The sequence below is a fragment of the Dendropsophus ebraccatus genome, chromosome 7 (genome assembly GCF_027789765.1).
Source record: "Dendropsophus ebraccatus isolate aDenEbr1 chromosome 7, aDenEbr1.pat, whole genome shotgun sequence".
Lineage (NCBI taxonomy): Eukaryota > Metazoa > Chordata > Amphibia > Anura > Hylidae > Dendropsophus > Dendropsophus ebraccatus.
Window position 1 is genome coordinate 135,691,136 of NC_091460.1, and position 27,330 is coordinate 135,718,465.

General features: G+C 45.5%; 2 protein-coding genes across 5 annotated transcripts in view; one reads left to right on the forward strand and one right to left on the reverse strand.

Moving 5' to 3' along the window:
* The window catches only part of BBS12 (Bardet-Biedl syndrome 12), a 130,998-nt gene extending 112,212 nt beyond the window's left edge, over positions 1–18,786 (forward strand). Inside the window, exons 1-2 of one of the 4 annotated variants that reach the window (XM_069978564.1) lie at positions 13,555–14,007; positions 16,421–18,786. In XM_069978564.1, the coding sequence (XP_069834665.1) occupies positions 16,424–18,355 (1,932 nt within the window). In that variant the 5' untranslated portion in view covers positions 13,555–14,007; positions 16,421–16,423 and the 3' untranslated portion in view covers positions 18,356–18,786. The other 3 variants (XM_069978565.1, XM_069978567.1, XM_069978566.1) reach the window with 3 other exon arrangements.
* On the reverse strand, positions 3,466–13,707 carry LOC138797846 (uncharacterized). The gene is made up of 5 exons (XM_069978568.1): positions 13,393–13,707; positions 10,068–10,217; positions 6,967–7,095; positions 6,738–6,875; positions 3,466–3,977 (listed from the first exon to the last, which is right to left on the reverse strand). The coding sequence occupies exons 1-5, from the start codon at positions 13,393–13,395 to the stop codon at positions 3,888–3,890; spliced, it is 510 nt and encodes a 169-aa protein (XP_069834669.1). The 5' UTR covers positions 13,396–13,707; the 3' UTR covers positions 3,466–3,887.
* Positions 18,787–27,330: the final 8,544 nt, after the last annotated feature.

The window sequence follows — 27,330 nt, forward strand, 5'->3', positions numbered from 1 at the left end:
CTAATCCCCATAGAAAACCTCTCCTGCTCTGGACAGTTCCTGCCATGGACAGAGGTGGCAGCAGAGAGCACTGTGTCAGACTGAATACACCACTTCCTGCAGGACATACAGCAGCAAATAAGGACTGGAGATTTTTCAAATAGAAGTACAATACAAATCTATATAACTATATCTATATAACCCGGCGCTTGGCGCCAACGTCATCAGCGGCATCATATAAATAGTGGGGTTAGACGGGGGTTAAGCCACACCCTCCTGAGGAAGCAAACCAACGCGAAACGTCGTTGAGGGGTATATGGTGGCAGATACACAGCAGCAGTAATGGGTGAGTGCTCAGGATTATATGAGTTTAATTTATTTCGGGGTTAGTTAGCCGGTACTATTAGTCCCAGTGTGGACGACGGTGAGATTACTTACACTAGCCTTTATATAGGGAGTTTGAAGAACATGTTGCACTACCCTAGATGTTATAAGAATTAAAAACTCTACAAATTTATCTGTGTGCTTGTGTATTGCCATCTGCTGGTCTATTCTATTATTGCAAATCGTTTTTTGTATGTTGTTATTTTATAATAAAGTATGTGTTTTTAAAACTGTGAACTAGCCTCAATATGGTTCTTGTTGTATAAAATAAGTTATAGAGGTGTTGATGTTAAAAGGTAGACTGGATATAACCTGTGTTGAGACAGGAATAATTTGGTAATTTCTTTATTATCCAGGTGGAATTAGTGGTATAACAAATCTATATAACTGCCTGACACCAGTTGATTTAATAGAAAAATAAAATTCACCGGAGTATCCCCTTAAGGTAATTCTCTTACCTTGACTCTCAGCACAGTTTTCAGGAAATCTTGACTTTATTCCACTACTGCCTCACTTGCATACGGGCATACGTCAAGATTTCCCACAAATAGTGTGGAGGTCCCGATCGGACAGTGACAGGAGCGCAGTTCTTTTCAATGTCAGCGAAATGCGATCTGTGGCATTGAAGGTGTTAATGACCGGTAGCAGTGCAATCGCTGGGGCCCATCATTAAAGGGGTTATCCAGCGCTACTAAAACATGGCCACTTTTCCCCCCTCTCTTGTCTCCAGTTATGGTGTTGTTTGAAATTAAGCTCCATTTACTTCAATGGAACTGAGTTTGAAACCCCACTCAGTCTGCAGACAAGAGAGGGGGAAAAGTGGCCATGTTTTTGTAGCGCTGGATAACCCCTTTAATGATGGGCCCCAGCGATTGCACTGCTACCGGAAACATGATATTTTCTGATGGTTTAAATGGGTTTTTCTCTAATTATAAAAAAGTACTATAGCTGTTGAACAAATATGGCAGCATGAGCTTGCTTTTACACAATTTAATATGTCCTACTGTTAATGGCATTTTGGATTTAAAAAAAAAAAAAAAAAAAAGAAGCAGCTTGACCCAAGATAAAGTCATATCATGCCTGCATACATACTGTATGTGTATGGCACAGCTCATGATCTCCCCCTACTGATTAGTATGGGGTGTTACATACAAAGGAAAAAACTGACAAAACATGCTGGCTGCTTTATGCAATTTGCGTAACGCCCATAGGCTTTGCAGGTAGTTGCACCAAAAGCTATGCTGCCTCCATAACAAGCAATGTTAAAAAGAGGATGAAGCATAAAGGAAAGTTGGTAAAATCAGGTGTGCATTACATAAATATATGTAGAAGAGAACAAATATGCTGTTTTTAAGTAACACACATACCTGTACTGTTTTTCTCTCCCATAAATCTAACCACTTCGTGTCTCCTCTGTGAGCCGAGACCCTGCTGTTGCCATGATTGCTGTTATACTGTGCATGCCTGGCTCAACTTAGTGGGTCGTAACCAAGTTCTATATCTGTCAAACAGTACTGCTTCAAAAACGCTTATATATTTGAAATATGTTTCATTTCACACAATGCATCCGTTTAGACCTGATTTTCTTACAACCCCTTTAAGTAAATAACAACGCTTAGGGAGGGCTACATCATTTACTCAACTTCAATCACAGTCAATTGGTGCTACAAAAAGTGCACAAAGCAGTCGGCTTGGCTGTTTACAGTGCACCGACCACCTCTGGAAGTCACAAGCGGGCCTGCAATCCCAGGAGAGTGACTCTCTTTAGAAAGGGGGTTATTAGACTTTAAAAAACTGATGGAAAGTACTCTGTAAAAACCATCAATATTTAAAATTGTTGGGTGTCCAACTATCAGTTTAAGGCCATGTTCACACATGCCAAAACAACGGCCATGTCACAATACGGCTGTTGTCTGAGATGTTTTGCTCAGTATTTTTTTACGCAAAACCAGGAGTGGATTGGTCAGCATTTAACAGCGGCTAACGGCCACTATTTTAAAACAACGGCCGTTATTTGCCATTAAATGGCGGCCATCCACTAAATTTCAACATTGTGTGAACATAGACTTTCTGTGTTTTAAATCCACTCCTGGTTTTGGTTGAAAAATATTGACCAAAATACAGTGCTCCCTTGGCTTAAGAGTAACTTGAATTAAGAGCGTTTTGCAAGAAGAGCTCACAGTTTTTTAAAAATGTAACTTGGTTTAAGAGCATTGCTTTGGTTTAAGAGCTCCCTGTGCTGGGTGGGAGCAGGAGTGGGGGAGGGGCATGGTCTGCATAGCGGGAAGTCACCCTCACCTTCCAAATTATAGCAGATCCACTTCAAGCTGGGGCTTGCATCAGGGGGGACAGCACAGTGGAGGTAATCTCTCCATAGCTGTAACCCCTCCCTGGACAGAGAGCACTGCATGTATGTGCCCACATCTGTCCTGCTCATTCCTCTCTCTTTGTCAGCCCTTACGTTTCCCATCCTCTCCATTCCTACTATAACGTGCCTACAATCAGCTATACACACTGCTGCTAAAATTGTGCCTGCACTTACACTCAGCTATACACACTGCTGCTATTATGTGCCTGCACTTACACTCCGCTGTATATAAAGTTTCTGTCACTGTCCTCCTGCACAGCTCTGTGATGCTCACCTCCTAATTGGTCCATGCTGAACACACACCCCTTCCCCATTGCTGTCATGTGACCACACAGACCTCTGACAGCAGCCCTGCTTTTCTATTCTAGCCTGTTGTACTACGCTACTGCATTATGGGGATCTGCAGCTCCATCCTGTATCTACAAACTGCTGCTGTGTTATCAGGGTTATGCAGTTACTATACATTATACACCACATGCTGATTGCTGTATTGTACAGTAACTTTTATTCAGAATAAAAAAATTATTTTTAGGGTGCGGAACCAATTGTCTGCATTTCAGTGATTTCTTATGGAAAATTTTGTTTTGGTTTAAGAGTGGATTTGGATTACAAACACCTTCCCAGAACGAATTATGCTCGTAATCCAAGGTACCACTGTACTGTGTGGGAACATAGCCTAAAAGAGCCATGATCATCCTTAACATAGATACTAAAGCAACAGAGAACCAAACAAATAAAAATAAAAATAAGTTTATTACAAAATTTTCAAGTCAATATACAGTACTACAATGCACTTACACAAACACAGGACCAAGAATAAAGAATCAACCACCGACCGTTCATTCGATACAAAGCAATAAACAGCTGCAAAGACAGAGAAAAGAGAACGATCCCTATCTAAAGGGGTTAACAGAAGTTAATACATATCAATAACGCATGACTGTGTAGATGACAATACACAGGTAATATCAGGTAGGATGTATGGCCAGTCTCAGAATCATGGCACATTGCGGGTACAGTATAACAATACACACAGCTCTGGAATACACACGTCCTGATGCCAATATTAGGACAGGGCATTTCAGATAGCTTTTTCTTTTTTTTGGTTTACTCTCCTGTATAACTTCACAGTGTTACCATGTTGTCTACAATCCACTCAGTAAAGGCTCGTCTTCCTCATGATCCTCAGAAATTCCTGTTCATTGATTTCCCCATCTCCATCACGATCGGCTTCATCAATCATTTCCTAATGTGTGAAAACATGGCCAGAGGGTGTCAGGATTATGCAGTACAGGCGGTGTACAACAAGTCTTACACATTAGATTAAAGACTGGGGGAATTTATTGATGATTTTGCCAGAAAACGGGCATAAAAAAAAATAATAATAATAATCAACTATTTCCGCAACCCTATAAATGTTGGTGCAATGCTCTCAAATGTTTGGGATAACCACAGTGAAAGTCACGCAAAATTTTGTACAAAAAAAAGAAGAAATTGCAATAATTTTACATCAAAACCATTGATTAATTGTCTCTAATGGTCCAATAAAGTTTAAGTTCTACTCAGGGAGCTGGGAAGTGTCAATACCTTGCGTTTTTGCCTAATAAAACCTATTTTAGTACTCAAAAAGCTGTTTCCCAGCCTCCCCCCCTCTCACTTCTTATCTGTTCATTATCAGGCAAATACGTCTTTATTACAGAGGAGCAAGATGGGTTTGCGGAGTCCATTATAACCTATGGAGGGGGAAGGGGTCCAGGGGGATGAGTGAGCAGGGAGAGCAGACAAGCAGCCCTGAGACTGTCTGGGCAAATAAAATGCTGGATTCACAGGTCAGAAAGATCACTGCTAGTCTGGAAATTTGGTGAGAGACTATTGGAGAATGATGTGCTATGCAGGGCCTTTTCTCCTCTCTGTGCTCACTCATCCCCCTCGACCCCTCCCCTCACCATAGAGCATAATGGACACAGAAATCCTGCTTCTTCTCAAGTGAGGGGGGTAGGAAAGCAGCTTCTTGAGTACAGAAGGAAACTCTTTTTGCTTAATAAAACCTATTACAAAGTTTATTAAAACCGCTTGTACTATTGATATTTATCGACTTCTTAAAAAAATGACATTTAAGTGACAGTTCATTCTGGGTCATTAATGTCACAAAAAACATTGTCATACAACATAACTTGTTGTTATAGTGAAAGTCTTTTCATAAATTCATTACACATTACATATGTCCTTTGCAGTGAGAACATTAAAATGAATACTTACTATCAATAGGCTACATCTACGTATGGGTTGTGGATTGTCTGTAGTGTCAGTAAACACACCGCAAGATGCATTGCATGACGGATAGCAACTGCTCCCAACAGACCCCACTGACGTACACTTAGGTCCATTGGGGTTCTGCTGCAGTGTCAATCATTTTGATGGCAAAAATAGCGATTACTCCTGCACTATTCTTGCTGTAAAATGTGATGGAAATGCAGACAACACAGTCAAAGTGACAAAAGTATTTTGTGCTGCAAAACATTTAAATGTGATGCAGATTGCTATTTAGGGTCACGAACGCTAGTCTGCCACCCGGAATTCACTTGTCACAGTAACACAAGCATACATTATACAGCTGCCAATGAAATCAATGGAAACAATATAAACCCATATGGCTAAAACTATCACTCCACACTTGTGGATGGGCAAAAACCCATTTGCAGGTGGTCTCCTACTATTTCAAGAGACCCCAGGGTAATCTTGGAGATTATGCAAGAAGGTCTTCTACTATTGCTTTAAGGAGAAGTCTGGCCTTAGCTAACTTCTTACAGGTGGCAGGGGTGAGAGTAAGGGTGGTATTACACAGGCCGCTGGGGGCCCTGATAATACCTGTAAATGAGCGCCAATCTGCTAGATCGGCACTCGTTTACTGGGCCTATTAGACGGCCCGATAATCGTTTAACAAGGGCTGCAGGGACATCGTTACCGATGTCCGTGCAGCCCTTGTTTAAACTGTATACATTACCTATCCAGGTTGCAGGTCTCCTCTTCCTCTGTGCTTCTCCCCGGGTCCGCGCGCTCCAGCTTCAGAGCGGGCTGTCTCAGCTGACAGGTCGCTCAGCCAATCACTGGCCGCGGCGGTCCCTGTGATTGGCTGAGGGGCCTGCCAGCTGAGACAGGCCGCTCTGAAGCTGGAGCGCGCGGACCCGGGGAGAAGCACAGAGGAAGAGGAGCCCTGCAACCTTGATAGGTATGTATTCCTATATCTTTGCATATCGTCAGCGTCGGCTGCACACCGCTATTACACGTAGCGATGAGCGATCGGCATCCGATGATTATAGGTCAGAACCTATATCAATGATCAGCCGATGACAACGATCATTGGCTGATCGTCGTCTTTATTACACGGAACGATAATCGGCCGGATAGGGCCGATTCGGCCGATTATCGTTCCGTGTAATAGTACCCTAAGGGCCCTATTACACCAACAGATTATTTGACAGATTTTTTTGAGCCAAAGCCAGGAATGGACTCTAAACAGAGAACAGGTAATAAAGGAAAGACTGAGATTTCTCCTCTTTTCAAATCAATTCCTGGCTTTGGCTTAAAAAAAAGAAAAATGTGACAGATAATCTATTAATGTAATAGCACTGCTTAGCTGTTCCCGTGCCCACGATGTGCCTGACCGGCCCGGGACTCCTGCTAGAAGGCATTTTCCTTCCCGAGTTGTGATGACCTCACAACTTGGGGGAAAATGCCCGTCCTGGCTGATAGACAACCCTCTGAGCCAATCAGTGACTAGATCAGCATCCCTCCCCAGTTACTGGCTGGCTGAGTGGCCAGTCCATCACCGGAGCAGCAATCCGGCGCTGAAGAGGCGAGTTAGTACCTTTTGCTATTTTCCCCCATGCCCCTGCCATTTAAAAAAAAAAGGAAAAAAAAAAAAACACACTGGGAGGCCGGACTTCTCCTTTAATACAAAAACATATGACGGACAATTGTTTTATATCTGGGGGCCATAACATACCTGTAATTCTTCGTCGGTCAGGTTTTCACCTAATTCCTTTGCAACCCTCTTTAGGTTTTTAAAGGAAATCTTTCCTGTGCCGTCGTCGTCAAATAACCGGAAAGCTTTCATAATTTCTTCTTTAGAGTCTTTTTCGCTCTGGTTTTAGACAGAAATCAATGTAAAGTTGTAAAAGAAAAGCAGTGTAAAGAGAAGATGACATACAATGAAGACAATGGATTCCACTTACCATCTTATGCGTCATCAGAGACAAGAAATCTTCAAAGTCAATGGTGCCAGAGCCGTCCTTATCAATGTCCGCTATCATTTTTTTCATTTCCTCCTTCTTTGGCTCAAAACCTAAGGCGCGCATGGCAACCTGTAAGAGGAGAAGGATTAATATCCAGAAATCTTCACATCTATTGTGGCACATCACTACAACCCACCATCCATCTCTTCTCACACTGATGAAGAGTACCAGCAACTCATTCAGTGAGAAGCGGAAACTACATGTTCCCATAGATCAGATTGTTCTTGATCCTCTCTACAGTCCGGCCTCCCTGCACATAAGCACGACTACAGGCAATCATTTCAGTCACAATGAATCTGCCCCAATCTGTCAAGAGGGAAACGCACAATAAGTCCCTGCTATTACATCAGCACATGGGGAGCAACACTTCTCACCCCAAGGCTCTATCATAGGACTACTCGTGTAGCGTAACAAAAAAATTTAATGTTAAATGGCTCTCAATCCAAAAGATAGAAAACAAAAAACTATAATAAGTTTCCCACCGCTCCAGTCTTGCCACCGATGCTCTGTGGCCTTTAGTGATGACATCATGTACATTGTCCATGTGATGATGCAACCAGTGGTAACCTCAGTCATCACGTTTTAAATGCAAGTAGAGATCAATAAGGCCAATGACTGGCTGCAGCATGCTGTGAACGATGTATGAGACACCACTGCATCAGGATTAGCGGAGAGTCACAGGAGCAACAGCAGGCTTTAAAGAGAATAAAAATTAGTTTCCCCCTTTCTTATTAGGGTGTTTCCATAACGCCAGTTTATGCTAGGCTCCATGGATGGGAAAATTAGGCTGGGGGGTGCATATGAGACTCAGGTGGGGATGTGCACATGAGGCTCAGGGGGGGGGGATGTGCACATGAGGCTCGGGGGGGATGTGCACATGAGGCTCAGGGGGGGGATGTGCACATGAGCCTCATATGCACATCCCCTCTGAGCCTCATATCACATCCCCCCCGAGCCTCATGTGCACATCCCCCCCGAGCCTCATGTTAACAGGGCTCATGTGCACCTCCCCCCCCTTGAGCCTCATGTGAAACCCCCCCCGAGCCTCATGTGCACCTCCCCCCCCCGAGCCTCATGTGCACCTCCCCCCCCGAGCCTCATGTGCACATCCCCCCCCCGAGCCTCATGTGCACATCCCCCCCCCGAGCCTCATGTGCACATCCCCCCCCCCTGAGCCTCATGTGCACATCCCCCCCCCCTGAGCCTCATGTGCACATCCCCCCCTGAGCCTCATGTGCACATCCCCCCCCCTGAGCCTCATGTGCACCTCCCCCCCTGAGCCTCATGTGCACCTCCCCCCCCCTGAGCCTCATGTGCACCTCCCCCCCTGAGACTCATGTACACCTCCCCCCCTGAGCCTCATGTGCACCTCCCCCCCTTGAGCCTCATGTGCACCTCCCCCCCTGAGCCTCATGTGCACCTCCCCCTGAGCCTCATGTGCACCTCCCCCCGAGCCTTATGTGCACCTCCCCCCCTTGAGCCTCATGTGCACATCCCCCCTGAGCCTCATGTGCACATCCCCCCCTCCTGAGCCTCATGTGCACATCCCCCCCCCCTGAGCCTCATGTGCACATCCCCCCCCCTGAGCCTCATGTGCACATCCCCCCCCTGAGCCTCATATGCACCCCTCCCCAGCCTAATTTTCCCATCCATGGAGCCTAGCATAAACTGGCGTTATGGAAACACCCTAATAAGAAAGGGGGAAACTAATTTTTATTCTCTTTAAAGCCTGCTGTTGCTCCTGTGACTCTCCGCTAATCCTGCTGCAGTCGTGTCTCATACATCGTTCACAGCATGCTGCAGCCAGTCATTGGCCTTATTGATCTCTACTTGCATTTAAAACGTGATGACTGAGGTTACCACTGGTTGCATCATCACATGGACACTGTACATGATGTCATCACAAAAGGCCACAGAGCATCGGTGGCAAGACTGGAGCGGTGGGAAACTCATATGCACATCCCCCCCTGAGCCTCATATGCACATCCCCCCCCCTGAGCCTCATGTGCACATCCCCCCCCCTGAGCCTCATGTGCACATCCCCCCCCCCTGAGCCTCATGTGCACATCCCCCCCCCTGAGCCTCATGTGCACATCCCCCCCCCCTGAGCCTCATGTGCACATCCCCCCCCCCTGAGCCTCATGTGCACATCCCCCCCCCCTGAGCCTCATGTGCACATCCCCCCCCCCTGAGCCTCATGTGCACATCCCCCCCCCTGAGCCTCATGTGCACATCCCCCCCCCTGAGCCTCATGTGCACATCCCCCCCCCTGAGCCTCATGTGCACATCCCCCCCCCTGAGCCTCATGTGCACATCCCCCCCCCTGAGCCTCATGTGCACATCCCCCCCCCTGAGCCTCATGTGCACATCCCCCCCCCTGAGCCTCATGTGCACATCCCCCCCCCTGAGCCTCATGTGCACATCCCCCCCCCTGAGCCTCATGTGCACATCCCCCCCCCTGAGCCTCATGTGCACATCCCCCCCCCCCCTGAGCCTCATGTGCACATCCCCCCTAAGCCTCATATGCACAACCCCCCCCCCCCCCCCCCCCCGAGCCTCATATGCACATCCCCCATGTGCAACGAGTGACTCTACCCACCTTATTTTATCATTCCAAAATATATCATTCTTCCTACGGACTATAACTGGAGGACAATTATGCTGGACCATTTAATATTCCTATTTATTTAAACAGATTTTGTAAATGTCAAATTATTATTTATTTCTCTGACTCTTTTTTTTTATGAAATCCAATTAAACATAAAAAAGTTTTCCCATACTCATCAGCTGCTGTATGTCACAGACATAGACATAAATATGCAGGACATACAGCAGATTAAAAGTATGCGAAAACTTGAGATTTATTTTAAATAGAATTAAATTACAAATCTCTGGCACTAGTTGATTTGAAAAAAAAAAAAAAAAAGTTTTCGCTGGAGTTGCCCTTAAACATGTCCCATCAAGTAAGTATAAATACAACTCATTACAAGTAACGCCCTGTAGACCAGAAACATTACACAGAGAAATATTTCAGGACTCACCTTCAGTTCCTTAACATCAATAGTCCCGGACCCATCGGTGTCAAACAAGTCAAACGCTTCTCGGATCTCTTGCTTTTGTTCTTCTGTTAGCTCTGGTTTTGCTCCAGTTTTCTTACGTTGGGCGAGCCCCGGTTTTCTCATTCCAGATGCCTAATAAGTAATATTATAATTGTTATACCAATATTAGAATATATAAAATAAAAGTAAAACAAACTGAATGCAAAGTTCCAGAGCTGAACATAAATCATTACAGTACAAGAGGGTAAATAGTCTTAAAGGACCCAACCCCATGTATTTGCTAGAACAGGGGTAGGGAACCTTAGCTCTCCAGCTGTTGCAAAACTACAACTCCCATCATGCCTGGACAGCCATGGCTGTCCAGGCATGATGGGAGTTGTAGTTTTGCAACAGCTGGAGAGCCAAGGTTCCCTACCCCGATGCTAGAACATATATCTATAGCTAGGGTACTGAAAGGACAGGCCACTAACCCTCCATACATGTGAGCAGCCACTGCAACCTAATACACTACGCGCAGCTTCTTACATAGGCAGAAAGCCTCACGAGACGTGCCATGCGTCCCTTAGGCATCAGATAGTCTACAGGTGGTAAGCTAAATGTCATTACCATCAGGCTGTTCTGCGGTCCAAAAACAGGATAGGACGGCCGAACTGGAGGCACAAAGAAACGTGGAGCATTCGCTGGATTGGAAGGATTAAGAGAGGATGAGGATCCCATAGTGAGTGACTGGTCGCCTCCAGTGACTGCCATATGGACTGTGGAAACATTGTGCCTGTCCCCTCATCCCCTGAGGCTTGTACACCCAAAGTGACATCATCATCATCATCAATCACTGTGCTCGTGCAGTGCATAGTAATACAAAGCACATTTACAGGGATTTACTAAGGAAATCATATCCCTTAAAGTGTATATAAAGTATATCATTCATTGATAGGAATATACATAATCTATTACAGATAATCGTCTATTGTGCTGTATAAAGGGAAAGCAGCAATACCAAGATATTTGTATAAAATAAAACGGTTGGCTCCTTATTTCCATCAACCCATATGAAGACCATACTTGCAAAAAGTCCTGATTTTGGCATGACCAAGCAAACCACAAAGGGGTGGTTACTTAAAGGGCAACTCCAGTGAATTTTTTTTTTCTTTCAAGTTTCACTGTCGCCCCCCCCCCACCAAATCAATAGTACAGATGATTTTAAGAAACTTTATAACTGGGTTTATTAGGCAAATCTGCCATTATCTGCATTCAAAAAGACTTTCCCCAGCCCCCCCTCCCTCCTCTCTCTCATCCACTGCTCATTATCAGGAAATCTCAACTCTTTTACATCAGTCGAGCCCTGTGTAACCTATGAAGAGGGGAGGGGGGAGGAGGGAGATTAGTCGCCAGCAGAGAACAAAGGATTACACAGCGGGACCTGTGTGAAAGCCGGCATTCAGAGGTCAGTGCTGACTTCAGAGGAGATAGCCTGGTGATGTAGCTGCGAATTAACTCTTTGTTGTCCTGTTTTGGTGCCTGATCTCCCTCCACCCTTCTAAGAAAGCCACAAAGACCCCAAGATTCCAGAGTCAATACTAACTGCAGCATCTAGGCATTTAAAGGGGTACTAGGGACGGGGGGTAATTTTTAGGGTATGGCCGGAAAGGGGGGGAAATAGAGGCCACCGGTCACTTACCTCCCCGGTTCCAGCGCTGGGTCCCGGATCGCGCAGCCCCGTTCTCCCGTCCGGCTGCCGCTTCCTGGTCTGAGCAGCGGCTTGAGACGTGACGTCTCAAGGCAGCTTAGCTATTCAGAGGCCGAGGCGGGAGAACAAGGCGGCACGATCCAGGACCCCGGCGCTGGAACTGAGGAGGTAAGTGACCGGCGGCTTCTATATACACCCCCTTTCCCCAGCCATACACTAAAAATTACCCCCGCCCGGAGTACCCCTTTAAACAAAAGGGCCCTCCCTCTAACCTGATCACAGGATGCCAAGCGTTAAATCAGCGACTGGGAACCTTCGGCTCCCCAGCTGTTCCAAAACTACAATTCCCATCATACCTGGACAGCCAAAGCTTTAGCTTTGGCTGTCCAGGCATGATGGGAATTGTAGTTCTGCAACAGCTGGAGGTGCCTTACCCCTCTTCTCTTCCTTCCCACCGATAATATTCCATCTTGCTACATTACAGGAAGATATAACTAATGGATAAAAGACATAAAAGTGATGGCACCGTCTCCATAAATGGCTGCACTAGGAAAGGGGCCAATAATGGAGACCTAAGCCCGATGGAGGCGCCCGATATGTCTGATCTATGGTGTAAGGGCCCTATTTCACCGGACGATTATCGTTTGCATAATCGTTAACGATTAACGATCTCAAACGACCGCTATTGCGAAAGACCTGAAAATGTTCACCCATTTCCACGGAATGATAATCGTTACTTATGATCGTATTTGCGAGTTTTTCTTCGCTATTTATTCGCTATTGCGTTCGTATCTATTGCGAACGACGTCTTAGGGCCCTATTCCACACTAACGATAATTGGCCGGATCGGCCCCATTTGGCCCGATTATCGTTCGGTGAAATAGAGAGAACGATCAGCTGATGATCGTGTCATCGGCTGATCGTTCATTTAGGGCCAGACCTAAAATCATCGTTCCCCCACCGCGCATCGCTACGGTTGAATAGCGGTGCGCGGCGGGCGACCGACGATTTCAGAAGCGCAGCAGCATACATTACCTGCAGGTCTTCTCCGCGCTGTCTTCATCCCCGGGTCCCGCGCGCTCTATCTTTAGAATGGCCGGTCAGCTGACGGAGCGCTCAGCCAATCACAGGCCGGGACCGGAAACGATTTGCGTACGTTTCGCGAACGAGCAACGATAAAAATAGGTCCAGGTCTTATAAAGTGATCAACGATTTCTCGTTCGATCGTTAATCGTTAACTGCATTTTAACCGAACGATTATCGTTTAGATTCAAACGATTTAACGATAATCGTCCGGAGGAATAGGGCCCTAATAGTCAGATCCCTGCCATGAGGGATGTGTATAGTAGTGCCCCCCTGCTGCCATAGCTGGATACTATATACTAGATGCCATGTCTGCTGTATATAGCATGGTCAGGGAGCTTAGGTGTCCACCATACCGTATATAGCAGGGATGGGGAACCATTGGGCCCTCCAGCTGTGGCAAAACTACAATTCCCATCATGCCTGGACAGCCGAAGCTAAAGCTTTGGCTGTCCAGGCATGATGGGAGTTGTAGTTTTCCACAGCTGGAGGGCCGAAGCTTCCCCATCCCTGATATGAATGAAGATCACAACGTACCATTCCCTGGAAAGCCGCAGGTGTGACGCTGTCCGAGCCGGGAGAGGAGACGCACTCAGTCCTCCAGGTACAGCGCGTCTGTTACTGGGATACGGCTCTCTAGCCCCAGCGCCACACTCAGCCGCCCAGCCCCCTGCGAGACCCCGCCCACAGTCACTCCAGGGTCAGTACAGCGTGACAATGGGCGCCCGCTATGCCCGCCATTCCAGCCTAACGTTAGCAAAACAGACGCCCGTTAGAAGGTTTCCATAACAACACCACGCCCCCCTCAGTGAGACCCGTGGAAATCCTCAGACGCCCCGCCCCTCAACTGTTTCGTCATTTTATAGGCAGCCATAACGCGCAGGCGCGATGACCAAAAGAAAGCAGTTGCGCTCACGTTACCATGGAATCTAGTTAATTATGCACATGCGCAAATGATAAGAATCGCGTAAGAAATAGAAGGGGGGGGGGGGGTTACAGTCACTTCCGGTTCACCGATGACAGAAGGTAGTGATAACCAATCAGAATGGAGCGATCCCGGAACCAGATGTGAAATGGTCATCATGGCAACGGAGGAACGCTTCTCTTCTTGAGACCGTTGTAACGTCAGTAACCCCATGCAGGGGTATACGGGTGAGGATAGCCGTGTGGGGGGCTCAATGCAGACGGACAACAGATGACGTTCACCTTCCACCATTGTTAGTGTTTGGTGTGTGGAGGTGGAATGAGATCTTCCCTGATACATGGAAATACTGGGCAATGGGGGATCGGGCTAAAAAAAAAATCACCTGATCAGGAGGAGATCATGGCCTGGGCTACCCAGAGCTTTCTTGCAGGGATACTCATTGATTTTAAAGGGGTAGTCCACAAAGAAAAAACTTTTCAAAATCAACTGGTGCCAGAGATTTGTAATGTACTTCTATTTAAAAAATCTACAGTCTTCCAGTACTTATCAACTGCTGTATGTCCTGCAGGGAGTGGTATTCTTTCTAGTCTGGAGAGCAGGGGAGGTTTTCTATTTTATGGGGATTTGCTGCTGCTCTGGACAGTTCCTGACATTGACAGAGGTGGCAGCAGAGAGCGCTGTGTCAGATTGGAAAGAATATACCACTTCCTGCAGGACATACAGCATCTGATAAGTACTGGAAAACTTGAGATTTTTTTTTTAAATAAAAGTAAATTACAAACTTCTGGCACTAGCTAGTTTTGATTTCTGATCACTGGGCCCCTACCAGAACAATACCCCATTGTTTGGTGTATGGGACTTCCAATTCTTACCAAGCACTTAGCTGAACAGTGCACCGAAGCCCCATAAGAGGATGAACGCAACTGCATCAGTTTTTTCCATTTTTTGCAAAAACGGGTGAAAAAGAATGTAGTGTGAACCCAGCCTTAGGCTATGTTCGCACACAATATTTTTGCTCAGTATTTTTCAACCAAAACCAGGAGTGGATGGAAAACACAGAAAGGTTATGTCCACACTCTGTTGAAATTCAGTGGATGGCTGTCATTTAAAGGGGACCTGTCACTCCAGCTGCCGGGGAGGAGCCCCTTATACTTATCCCCCTCTCGAAGTACCGGACCCCGTCCCGCTGCCGAGAAATCCCTGTCGGAAGCCGTTCGCGCGCTCACCAGAGATTAGTCCAATGCCCATAGAGAATGACTGGAGCAGCCATTCTCTATGGGTGTCGTACTCATCTCTGGTGAGCGTGCGCATTGCTTGGGATGGGTTCCAGGATTTGGAGGAAGGGGTAAGTATAAGGGGCTCCACCAGAGGTGGGGTCGAGTGGACTTCACCCCAGCAGCCGTGGTGACAGACTTCCTGACCTTAATGACAAATAATTACTGTTATTTTAAAACAACGGCCGTTATTTGCCATTAAATTGTGTCTATCCAGTTTTTACATTTTGTTTCAATTGTACCGCTCTGTATGTAAACTAAAAAAGCAATTTACATTAATCACTTTTTTTTAGTTCTGTGTTGTAAAACTATGTTGTAAAACAAAGCTATACTTACCAGAAATCCAGGTCCAGTAAAGCTTTTTAGTCTTGTGCTCGTTGAAAAAAAGAGACTAAATACTGGAATTCTGGCCAGTACAGAGAGTCACGGCACAATGTGTCCATCAATCACATGACTGCCTTCTCTGTGAGCGCAGATGACCGGGACTTCCAGTGTTTAGCCTATTTTATTTTTTTTTCACCAACCAGCACAAGACTAAAAAGCTGCCTTCAGTAGACTGGACCAGCATACAAGTAAGTAAAGTTTTTTTTTCACAGCATGATAAACAAAAATAAAGCAAGTTTGCAATTTACATTCATTATATCACATCTACTGATTTAGATTTTGAAAGTTATAACAACGGGGACACTTTAACTCTAAAATGTGTGAGGGCCCCGTAGAGAATGAATGAGTGGCCATGCATATAGGGTGCATTCCAGTTATGTCCCTCTTCTTGGGATCTGTATGGGTCTTAGAGGTCAGGCACCCACCAATCAGCTAATCACCTATCCTATGTATAAGGAATAACATGTATAGAGATACTCCTTCAAGGCAGCATAAAACCTATAAGGCCCCGTTCCCACTGAGGAAAGGTAGCGGAATTCCTAATGGGAGTCTATGGGAGGCGCACGCTCCTGCCCTGTCCGCGCTGAAGAATGAACATGTTCATTCTTCAGCGCGTACAGAGCAGGAGCACGCGCCTCCCATAGACTCCCATTATGAGCGGGAGGCTAACGGCATTCCGCGGCGGACAATTCCGTCGCGGAATTCCGCTACCTTTCCTCAGTGGGAACGGGGCCTAAGTCTGTGCCTCATGATGACCCAGAAACACGTAGGAAAAACGCATGCCATTTACAGTGAATCGCTTGTGGTTTCTAATGGGGTTGCAAAATACAGTTGAAACACATGAAGGCTATTACAGTATATGCTTATCCTTTGCTTGTAAAGAGGCTAAAAACTGCGTCATACTGTATGTACCAGAGTTCTTACTGCAGTCGGAGAATCTTTTTCCAGCCAGATTTGACCAACAGCATTCTGTTATTCTTAGGACATGATGTCTGCTGTGAAGCTAAGAGACCACTTGGGACTGATTGAATTGCACAACATATCATCTTCGGTGAAGACCCTCTTAGGTCCTCAGAAATTATACAAGTTTATTTACGATCAAGATACTCAAGAAAGCACTTTGACTTGCTCATCATTGAGACTTCTGGAGGGTCTAGATTTATCCAGCGCAGTTGGACAACTCTTTAATGAAACAGTTCAGGCTCACCAGAAAGCTTATAAAACTGGTACCACCACCTTGTTTTTCCTTGTTGGAGTATGGAGTAAAGCTGTTCTGGAATGTCTCCACCACGGAGTTCCCATTTCATTCATTGTCTCAGGAATGTTAGAAGGTCTAAATTCTTGTATTGAGAGTGTTAAGGCTTTACACATACCAATTTATAACATACTCACTACAAAGCCGAACTCAAGTCACAAGACGTTACTAGCAGATGGAAGGAATGGCTATGTTTCTCCTAATGAATCTCCAGGACATGTTGCCAAAACCATAAAGCACATAGATGTCACTCCGCCCATTAGAGGAAACCTAAATAGGAAAAGTTGCCATATGAGCAAACTGGCTCATAGTAGACACTTCTCGAATCCAAAAATAAGCAGCTTTCCGGATCCTTCACAACCCAGTAGCCACAGTTTAGAAGATCTGACAAAGTCTTTGAGTCATGGGAATTGGGAGGTAATGGAACTTGTGAAGAAGGCAGCTACTCTCTTGCTCGAAAATTCTGTGACCAAAGATGTCTTCCAGGCTTCCTGTCTAAATATTTGCTTTTTAAGAGGTCTGTCAGAGGTAAATTCAAGTGCTACCTTTGGATATGTGACTTTAGTTGGACCAGAGTATGCCACCGCTGTGAAACGCTTTGAGGGCAAATCCTTAAAAGTTCTTCTTATAGATGGAGAATTGACAGAAAAATATAGACATCTTGGCTTTAATAAGGCAACAAATCTAAAATCGGTGTCTGAGTTTAAAGGCCATGAGAGGACAGCTGATGAGTTATGGACGAGTACAGCGTGTCGGAATATAATTCAAGCCAATATCAATGTAGTTTTAGTAAGGGGTGATGCCTGTCCACGTCTAGTAATGCAATGTCTTCATAGAAATATTCTTATTTTTACTCATGTAAAGCCAAACGTTCTTCAGGCATTTAGTGACTGTACCGGTGCCGAGCCAGTGACCTACCTCACCCAGGTAAGTCACCATAGCATAGGCTCGGAGGTGTATGCCGCAATATGTCCACAATGGAGTTCAGAATCAAGCCAAACAATTGCTATAAGTCTCCGTGCTCACAAGATCAATCTGGTCACTGTAGTTCTAAGCTGCCGGCTAATGCCCAAAATGCAAGTGGTGGAAGATCAGTTCTGGGCCTCCTCTTATAAACTACATAATGCTCTTCTTGACCAAAAAGTCTTTCCTGGTGGTGGTGCAGTTGAACTTTTTTGTCTCCATCATCTCCAGAAGCTTGAGGCGACGCTGGTGTTGGATAGCTCATCCAACACAGGACCAGAGCTCTGCACGTCTTCGTGGCGGACCACCTCTGCCATCCATTACAAGTCCTCCGTCTATAAGTGCCTTGCCAAGGGCTGGATAAAATATCTTTCTACTCTTCTTTTTAATGTATGTGAATATTCTTCAGAGTTGGAAGCTATGACCTTTATACAGAATGAACTCCGTAACATTGGTGCTTTCTCTTCTCCTTCTTCATACGCGTTGAATGAATACTCCAAAAATGTTGTATTGATCAATGACATAGGACTTCCAATTCAAGGTAGACAGGTACCGGTGTATGATAATGTTATTCCGAAGGTTGAGGCATGGCGTAGTGCTCTGCACCTAGTTCTTACTGTGCTTCAGTCAGATGCCGAGATCATTATAGGTTCTAGCACACATAAAGCTACTTTAAGTGGTGACTTTGTATATCTCTGATGTCCGACGTAAATACTGTAATTAGACAATGGTAAGTTACCAGAACGTATGCATTTTGTGGAATTATTTTACATCAGGGATGGGAAAGCTTTGGCCCTCCAGCTGTTGCAAAACTACAGCCAAAGCCAAAAGCATAATGGAACAGCCAAGGCATGGGCACATAGGGGTAACCTGGCCTTGTGAAAGGGATTTTAGAATGTGAGGCTCCAATCCTGAAATTTATTAGCGCAAGATTATAGACCTAGATTATAGGTAATGATGTCTCAACATCTTCTGCCACTAGATGGCGCACCCTTCTGTTTACCAAGCTGTTATAGTGTATGCTGCCTCGTTTGTTTTGCATTTTTTCAACTCCTATTTTTATACTGTAAACAGTCTACATGTTGTTTATATACTTACGGTACACTATTACCATTTTTATAAAATGTCATTAAAGTCCTATTAATCATGTTTCAAGTGTTTTCTCAAGCAAATATTATTTCTTATTACTGCCAAAAGAAGATGCAGTATACAGATAAAGCACGATATAAAATAGCACATGTTGATCTGTCTGTGCACGGCTGATGGCCAAAAACCACAGTCTACCAAAAAACAACAAAATATGTATGTATGTATATATATAATATATATACACTCACCGGCCACTTTATTAGGTACACCTGTCCAACTGCACTTAATTTCTAATCAGCCAATCACATGGCAGCAACTCAGTGCATTTAGGCATGTAGACATGGTCAAGACAATCTCCTGCAGTTCAAACCGAGCATCAGTATGGGGAAGAAAGGTGATTTGAGTGCCTTTGAACGTGGCATGGTTGTTGGTGCCAGAAGGGCTGGTCTGAGTATTTCAGAAACTGCTGATCTACTGGGATTTTCACGCACAACCATCTCTAGGGTTTACTGAGAATGGTCCAAAAAAGAAAAAACATCCAGTGAGCGGCAGTTCTGTGGGCGGAAATGCCTTGTTGATGCCAGAGGTCAGAGGAGAATGGGCAGACTGGTTCGAGCTGATAGAAAGGCAACATTGACTCAAATAGCCAACCGTTACAACCAAGGTAGGCAGAAGAGCATCTCTGAACGCACAGTACGGCCAACTCTGAGGCAGAGGGGCTACAGCAGCAGAAGACCACACCGGGTGCCACTCCTTTCCGCTAAGAACAGGAAACGGAGGCTACAATTTGCACAAGCTCATCGAAATTGGACAGTAGAAGATTGGAAAAACGTTGCCTGGTCTGATGAGTCTCGATTTCTGCTGCGACATTCGGATGGTAGGGTCAGAATTTGGCGTCAACAACATGAAAGCATGGATTCATCCTGCCTTGTATCAACGGTTCAGGCTGGTGGTGGTGGTGTCATGGTGTGGGGAATATTTTCTTGGCACTCTTTGGGCCCCTTGGTACCAATTGAGCATCGTTGCAACGCCACAACCTACCTGAGTATTGTTGCTGACCATGTCCATCCCTTTATGACCACAATGTACCCAACATCTGATGGCTACTTTCAGCAGGATAATGCGCCATGTCATAAAGCTAGAATCATCTCAGACTGGTTTCTTGAACATGACAATGAGTTCACTGTACTCAAATGGCCTCCACAGTCACCAGATCTCAATCCAATAGAGCATCTTTGGGATGTGGTGGAACGGGAGATGCGCATCATGGATGTGCAGCCGACAAATCTGCGGCAACTGTGTGATGTCGTCATGTCAATATGGACTAAAATCTCTGAGGAAGCTTCCAGCACCTTGTTGAATCTGTGCCACAAAGAATTGAGGCAGTTCTGAAGGCAAAAGGGGGTCCAACCCGTTACTAGCATGGTGTACCTAATAAAGTGGCCAGTGAGTGTATATATATAATATAGTTTTATAAACTGATGCCTAATGTAAAGTTGTCATTACATTTACCTCTTGCAGTGTGTCTAGCTCTAAAACTCCAATAGTTTGGCTGTTATTGCTAGAGAAAGCTGCCCATATAAATGAATAAGTAACCATGTAATACATTAAAGCGACTCTGTACCCCCAAAACCGCTTGTGAGATAGCTGCTTTTAATCCAAGATCTGTCCTGGGGTCCGTTTGACAGATGCAGTTATTTTCCTAAATAAAAACTTTTAGGCTATATTTACACTATGTAAAACTAGGGCCGTAGTTCTCGCCGTAGTTTTGAGGGGTGGAACATAGCCTTATTTTCAATGGGATCCCAGCCGGAGCGTACACACATCGTATGCGCTCCAGCCGGGATCCCATGCGGCGCCGTAAAAAACTGACATGTCAGTTTTCTGCGGCCGGATTTCAGTGAATTTTGGCCGCAGAAGGACCTGTCAGTTCACAGAGTGAAGCAAGCGGCTCCGGCCGCTTGCTTCCATGTGGGCTATGGGAAGCTCTGATGCGGGCGCGCGCTGATGCGCCGGTATCGGAGCTCCGCGGCCGGAAAGATCACCAGGCCGGTACTTAAGTAATGATCCGGCCAGAGACCGGCCGTTCCATGACCTGGCCGGGGTCGCGGAATGGACGGTCTTTTACTGTGTGTGAACATAGCCTTAAACTGGCAGCCCTGTGTCAAATTGGTGTGGCGTAGAGGGTCTGTGCCCTAGACCTGCACCGCCTCTCCGTCCCTCCTCCCCGCCCTCTCCATCATTAGGAATGCCCCAGGCAGGATTTCTTCTAATCATCACTTGTCTGAACAGATTGTGAGTACAGAGTCGATTTAAAGTCCGGCGTAAATTTTTATTAAAGTATTGTATTGCCCCCCAAAAGTTTGTTTTGGCTTGTTTGTGGTTTGCCTTGCTGTGGTTTGAGAAGAGAACAATCAGCCCTGTATCCGACCAGTGGCCTTGTAGAGGAAGGACAGCAATGTCAGGGGACACTTAAGTAATTTCTCCAACCCTGGTCTAGACGAAGAAGAACGTAGATAAATCCTCTCAGTGTAGACTGGTAGTGACTTGCTTGTTGCAGAAGTGAAGAATCTTTTCACTAGCTGAGCTAGCAGACATGCACACCAGCTTCTATACTACACGTGTATACTTATTTAGGTCCACCCTTTTATAGACTAGCAGGGAAAGGTCTAGGTATTGCTCTTATTGGTGAAGAGACTAGAGATTACTCTCATTGGTAGAGAAAGGGATGGTGACCCTGTTGTAAAGCAGTTTGACAAGTGAAACAGCAGCACATATGTACATGTAGGGTAGAGTAAAGGGGTTATCCAGGATTAGAAAAAAGCACTCCTGTCCTTGAATTTTGTGTGGTATTACAATTCAACTCCATTTTTTTTTTTAGAAGAAATCGGCCATGTTTCTCTAAGTTGAATAACCCCTTTTAAAGTCAATACTTCCTAAAGGTAGTGTAGCAGTGTCCCAGACCCCCCCCCCCCCATTTCTGACCAAACTTAAATTGTATTCAATGTACCTGCAGGTTGAAGCCATAAGATGTTTTATTATTTTTTCTGTTTCTGTTATTTATATTGAAAGTCATACATGCTTCCGGACAAAGCCACTACACATACAGTATATGCCTCATAAATAAACCAGGAATATTAAATGACGGTAAATGCTGACTAGAAATGCAAATGCTGGAACATAACCAGCATGATGCTATAGAACACAAAAGTCCTTTACATTCATTGAAAGGGCAGTTCTGGATTCTTGACCTTTTTGACACAGATTCAACTCTCAGCTGCTGTAACAACTGTCTGTAAGTCACAAAGAGACCTATATGCCAGAGCTGCATGGGCCTAGTGGAGTATGTGAGTGCAAACACCTGTTCAGCGCACTGCGCATATTGGATTTAAATAGTCCTGGATTATCTGAGATGTAAAAAAAAAAAAAGGAATAAAAATGAAGTTAATGGAGCTTAAAGGGGTAGTGCGGTGCTACACATTTATTCACAAAAAAACACACATTACAAAGTTATACAACTGTCGACCCCGGCTGTCATCTTGGGTCGATCGCATCATCCTCAGGAGGCCGGAATGAGGGAGGGCTGGAGCGGTCCGGCTTAACTATGCTCAGCCAATCACGGGTGAGCAGCTGATGACGCACCAGAGGAAGGCCGGCATGAGGGAGAGCTGGAGCGGTCCGGCCGGCCTCCTGAAGATGACGTTTTTGACCCAAGATGGCGGCCAGGGTCAACAGTAATGCGTTGAGTATAATGCACCACACTTCCGGGGGTGGCGGGAACACGGGGAAGGGGGCCATTCACTTAAATAGCACACATTACAAAGTTGTATAACATTTTGTAATGTATGTTATTTAGTGAAGAAATGTGTAGCACCACACTACCCCTTTAAAGGAAAAGTCCAATGAAAATATTTATTAAAGTATTGTATTGCCCCTCAAAAGTTATACAAATCCCCAATATACACTTATTACGGAAAATGCTTATAAAGTGCTTTTTTCCCTGCACTTACTACTGCATCAAGGCTTCACTTCCTGGATAACATGGTGATGTCACTTCCTGGATAAACATGGTGATGTCACTTCCTGGGTAAACATGGTGATGTCACTTCCTTGATAACATGGTGATATTACGACCCGACTCCCAGAGCTGTGCGGGCTGTGGCTGCTGGAGAGGATGATGGCAGAGGGATGCTCAGTGTCCCTCCAGTGCCCTGTGTCCCCCAGTGTCCCTCTGCCATCATCCTCTCCAGCAGCCACAGCCCACACAGCTCTGGGAGTCGGGTCGTGACATCACCATGTTATCCAGGAACTGTCATCACCATTTTATCCAGTAAGTGACATCACCATTTTATCCAGTAAGTGACATCACCCTGTTATTCAGGAAGTGACATCACCCTGTTATTCAGGAAGTGACATCACCATGTTATCCAGGAAGTGACATCACCATGTTATCCAGGAAGTGAAGCCTTGATGCAGTAGTAAGTGCAGGGAAAAAGCACTTTATGTGCATGTCCCGTAATAAGTGAATTTTGTGGATTTGTATAACTTTTGAGGGGCAATACAATATTTTAATAAAATTACATTGATTTTCTGTGTTTACTATGAATAGACCAGCACTGGCACGTGGATGTGTCACCCCCAGTCCTCCTAGTCTGTCTTGGGAGCAGGTCTGTCACTCCTTTTGTATCTTTATTTATTTTAATTATTTAAAGAGGTACTCCTTTCTTTTAAATCAACAGGTTTCAGAAAGTGATATAGATTTGTCATTTACTTCTATTTATAAAATCTCAAGTTTTCCAGTACTTATCAGCTGCTGTATGTCCTTTTCAGTCTGACACAGTGCCCTCTGCTGCCACCTCTGTCCATGTCAGGAACTGTCCAGTGCAGTAGTAAATCCCCAAAGAAAACCTCTACTGCTCTCGACAGTTTCTGACATGGACAGAGGTGGCAGCAGAGAGCACTGTGTCACACTGGAGAGAATACACCACTTCCTGCAGGACATACAGCAGCTGATAAGTACTGGAATACTTGATATTTTTAAATAGATGTAAATTACAAATCTATATAACTTTCTGAAACCAGTTGATTTCAAAGAAAAAGATTTTTGCCAGAGTACTCCTTAAATTCTGAAATGTGTAAATGTGTTTTGTTGTATTGTATTGTATTGTATGTATAGACCCTACCTATCATCCGTCCCCCTTCCCTGTATCCATCCCCTCCTTGTATACCCCTTCTTCCCTGAATCCATCCCCTCCTTGTTTATCTCCTTTCCCTGTATCCATCCTCTCCTTGTATACCTCCCTTCCCCGAATCCATTCCCTCCTCCTTGTATATCCTTCTTCCCTGTATCCATGCCCTCCTTGTATATCCCTCTTCCTTGTATCCATCCCCTCCTTGTATATCCCCATTCCCTGTATCCATCCTCTCCTTGTATATCCCTCTTCCCTGAATCCATCCCCTTCTTGTATACCCCCCTTCCCTGAATCCATCTCCTCCTTGTATACCCCCCTTCCCTGTATCCATCCCCTCCTTGTATACCCCCCCTTCCCTGTATCCATCCCCTCCTTGTATACCTCCCTTCCCTGAATCCATCTCCTCCTTGTATACCCCCCTTCCCTGAATCCATCCCCTCCTTGTATATCCCCCTTCCCTGAATCCATCCCCTTCTTGTATACCCCCTTCCCTGAATCCATCTCCTCCTTGTATACCCCTCTTCTCTGTATCCATCCCCTCCTTGTATTCCCCCTTCCCTGTATCCATCCCCTCCTTGTATTCCCCCTTCCCTGTATCCATCCCCTCCTCGTATATCCCCCTTCCCTGTATCCATCCCCTCCTCGTATATCCCTCTTCTCTGTATCCATCCCCTCCTTGTATTCCCCCTTCCCTGTATCCATCCCCTCCTTGTATACCCCCCTTCCCTGTATCCATCCCCTCCTTGTATATCCCCCTTCCCTGTTTCCATCCCCTCCTTGTATATCCCCCTTCCCTGTATCCATCCCCTCCTTGTATACCCCCCTTCCCAGTATCCATCCCCTCCTTGTATTCCCCCTTCCCTGTATCCATCCCCTCCTTGTATATCCCCCTTCCCTGTATCCATCCCCTCCTTCCCTGTATCCATCCCCTCCTCGGTTAAACTTGATGGACATGTGTCTTTTTTCAACCGAATTAACTATGTAACTATATAATATTATTATCAATGTTACATGTCCACCAAACATGTTGAGTAAACCCAGACTAAACACAGTATTATATCAAAAGAAAAAACTGTGTATACAATCCTGTAAACAGTGTCCCACTTTATGTTGCAGTGGGGTGGGTGATCCTCTCAGCCACCAGGGAGGAGGTTTGACCTCCACATCTGCACTATGTGAACTGGATTTCATCTTCTTCCATTCACAGCACTGTCACATCTGGCGGCTTCTGTAATTTACCACAGCGGTGAAAACATGGCAAAAACTTCCATACAGCCTGAAGCTCACATTTAGGAACTGATTTGTAAATGATCTTTTTTCTCCCGTGAGTTCATCCCAGATCTGTACAGACCTCTTTCTGCCTAAGTTCAAACTAGGGAGAATAAAATAAAATGAAACAAAAACTTATGTGGAAGTCGCAGGTAAAAGATTGATCAAAAATTTACAGAACCACACAGATTCAATGAAAGTCTTAGGGTCCATTCACACAATCGAGTTAGCACCGAAATTCTGGCCTGGACCCACACACGCATGTGGTGATGCCCCGCTGTTAGCCGCGACCGGTCACTTGCCAGGTGGGTAAGTTAGAGTCCAGATCTGTACTGAGAGTGAAAAGGTGACACAGCCGTGCTGGCTGGGTTGTGTGCTAAGAGGTTCAGAAGAATAGAGAGGAGGATGTCGAGAGCGTCCCAACCCAAGTAGTACTGTGCTCTGCCGGAACTTTAGAGGTAGAATACTTGAGAGTAGAGAGAATACTTGTGCCCGTGTTTTGACTCCTTGGTCTTTGCACCACCTATTGCCCACCAGTGTCAGGTGACCCGTCCAAGAGGGTAACACAAGCCCCAGACCCTGTTACCTGGGATGAGCAGAGTGGTCAGAGTTTTCTGATTACACCCGCGCTGCGAGATGCTTAGGTTTCTAGCAACTTTATCTCTATCCGGATCAGTTCCTTTACTTCTTGTGGATACTGTCCTGCACTGTGTTACAATGTCCTTGGCGTGGGTTGAGATGGTCCCTGACTTGTCCTCTCTAGTAGTTACTTAACACTGCATAGTGTGTAATAAGGTTGCTTCAGGGAAAACTGTCTCTAGGTCTCGCATATAAATGTGCTCTGCTCGACGTCTAGACCACAACCCACTTGCTTTTCCTCTTCCAATGTGACTTCCTTACTACAGCATATGTAAACTGTGCTGTGAGTGGGCGAGGAGAGCGTGTGTAACATGTAAAGAGAAAGGTTAGAACAGTCATGTCAAACTCTGGCCCGCGGGCCAAATCTGGCCCATGGTGCCATTACTTTTGGCCCGCCAGGCAATTCAGAGTTTGAATCACATCTGGCCCGCCATGGCTACTATAAACAAGACTACTGTGGAGGGCTGGCTACTATAAACAAGACTACTGGGGAGGGCTGGCTACTATAAACAAGACTACTGGGGAGGGCTGGCTACTATATGAGACTATGGGGGAGGCCTAGCTACTATATGAGACTACTGGGGAGTGCTGGCCACAATATAAGAGCACAGCAACATGAGAGAGTAATTGTAGCACTCACCCACTTGTTACAAAAATAAAATCTTTTATTGAAAAACACAACAGGTTACATGGTGCAGACAAGAAAAGGCAACAGCTGTTTCACACGTAATGTGCTTTATCTGGGCTGTGATAAAGCACATTACGTGTGAAACAGCTGTTGCCTTTTCTTGTCTGCACCATGTAATCTGTTGTGTTTTTCAATAAAAGAAGATTTTATTTTTGCAACAAGTGGGTGAGTGCTACAATCACTCTCTCATGTTGCTGTGTTCACACTGGACTTTGTTCTATTTGGTTGAGCACCCCCGGTAGCACGGACTCTAAAGGCAGGTATCCACCTAAAGCACCTGAGACAAAATACCAGCATACGGGAGTGCCAAAGTCTATGTTTCTTGTGGACGCCTACTATATAAGAGACTATGGGGGAGGGCTGGCTAATATATAGAAGACTATGGGGGAGGGCTGGCTAATATATAGAAGACTATGGGGGAGGGCTGGCTAATATATAGAAGACTATGGGGGAGGGCTGGCTACTATATAAGAGACTTTGGGGAGTGCTGGCTAATATATGAGACTACTAGGGAGGGCTGGCTACTATATAAGAGAATATGGGGGGAGGGATGGCTACTATATCAGACTACAGGGGAGGGCTGGCTAATATAAAAGAGACTATTGGGGAGGGCTGGCTACTATATGAGACTATTGGGGAGGGCTGCCTACTATATAAAAGAGACTATAGTGGAGGGATGGCTACTATATAAGAGAATATGGGGGGAGGGATGGCTACTATATGAGACTACAGGGGAGGGCTGGCTAATATAAAATAGACTATTGGAGAGGGCTGGCTACTATATGGAACACTTGGGG

What these genes read in the sequence shown, in the direction of transcription:
- LOC138797846 (XM_069978568.1), bottom strand. An exon ending in TTGATGTTAAGGAACTGAAG is followed by an intron (nt 7,096 to 10,067) that starts GTGAGTCCTGAA and finishes CTCCTCTTACAG; the next exon opens with GTTGCCATGCGCGCCTTAGG. An exon ending in CTCTGATGACGCATAAGATG is followed by an intron (nt 6,876 to 6,966) that starts GTAAGTGGAATC and finishes GTCTAAAACCAG; the next exon opens with AGCGAAAAAGACTCTAAAGA.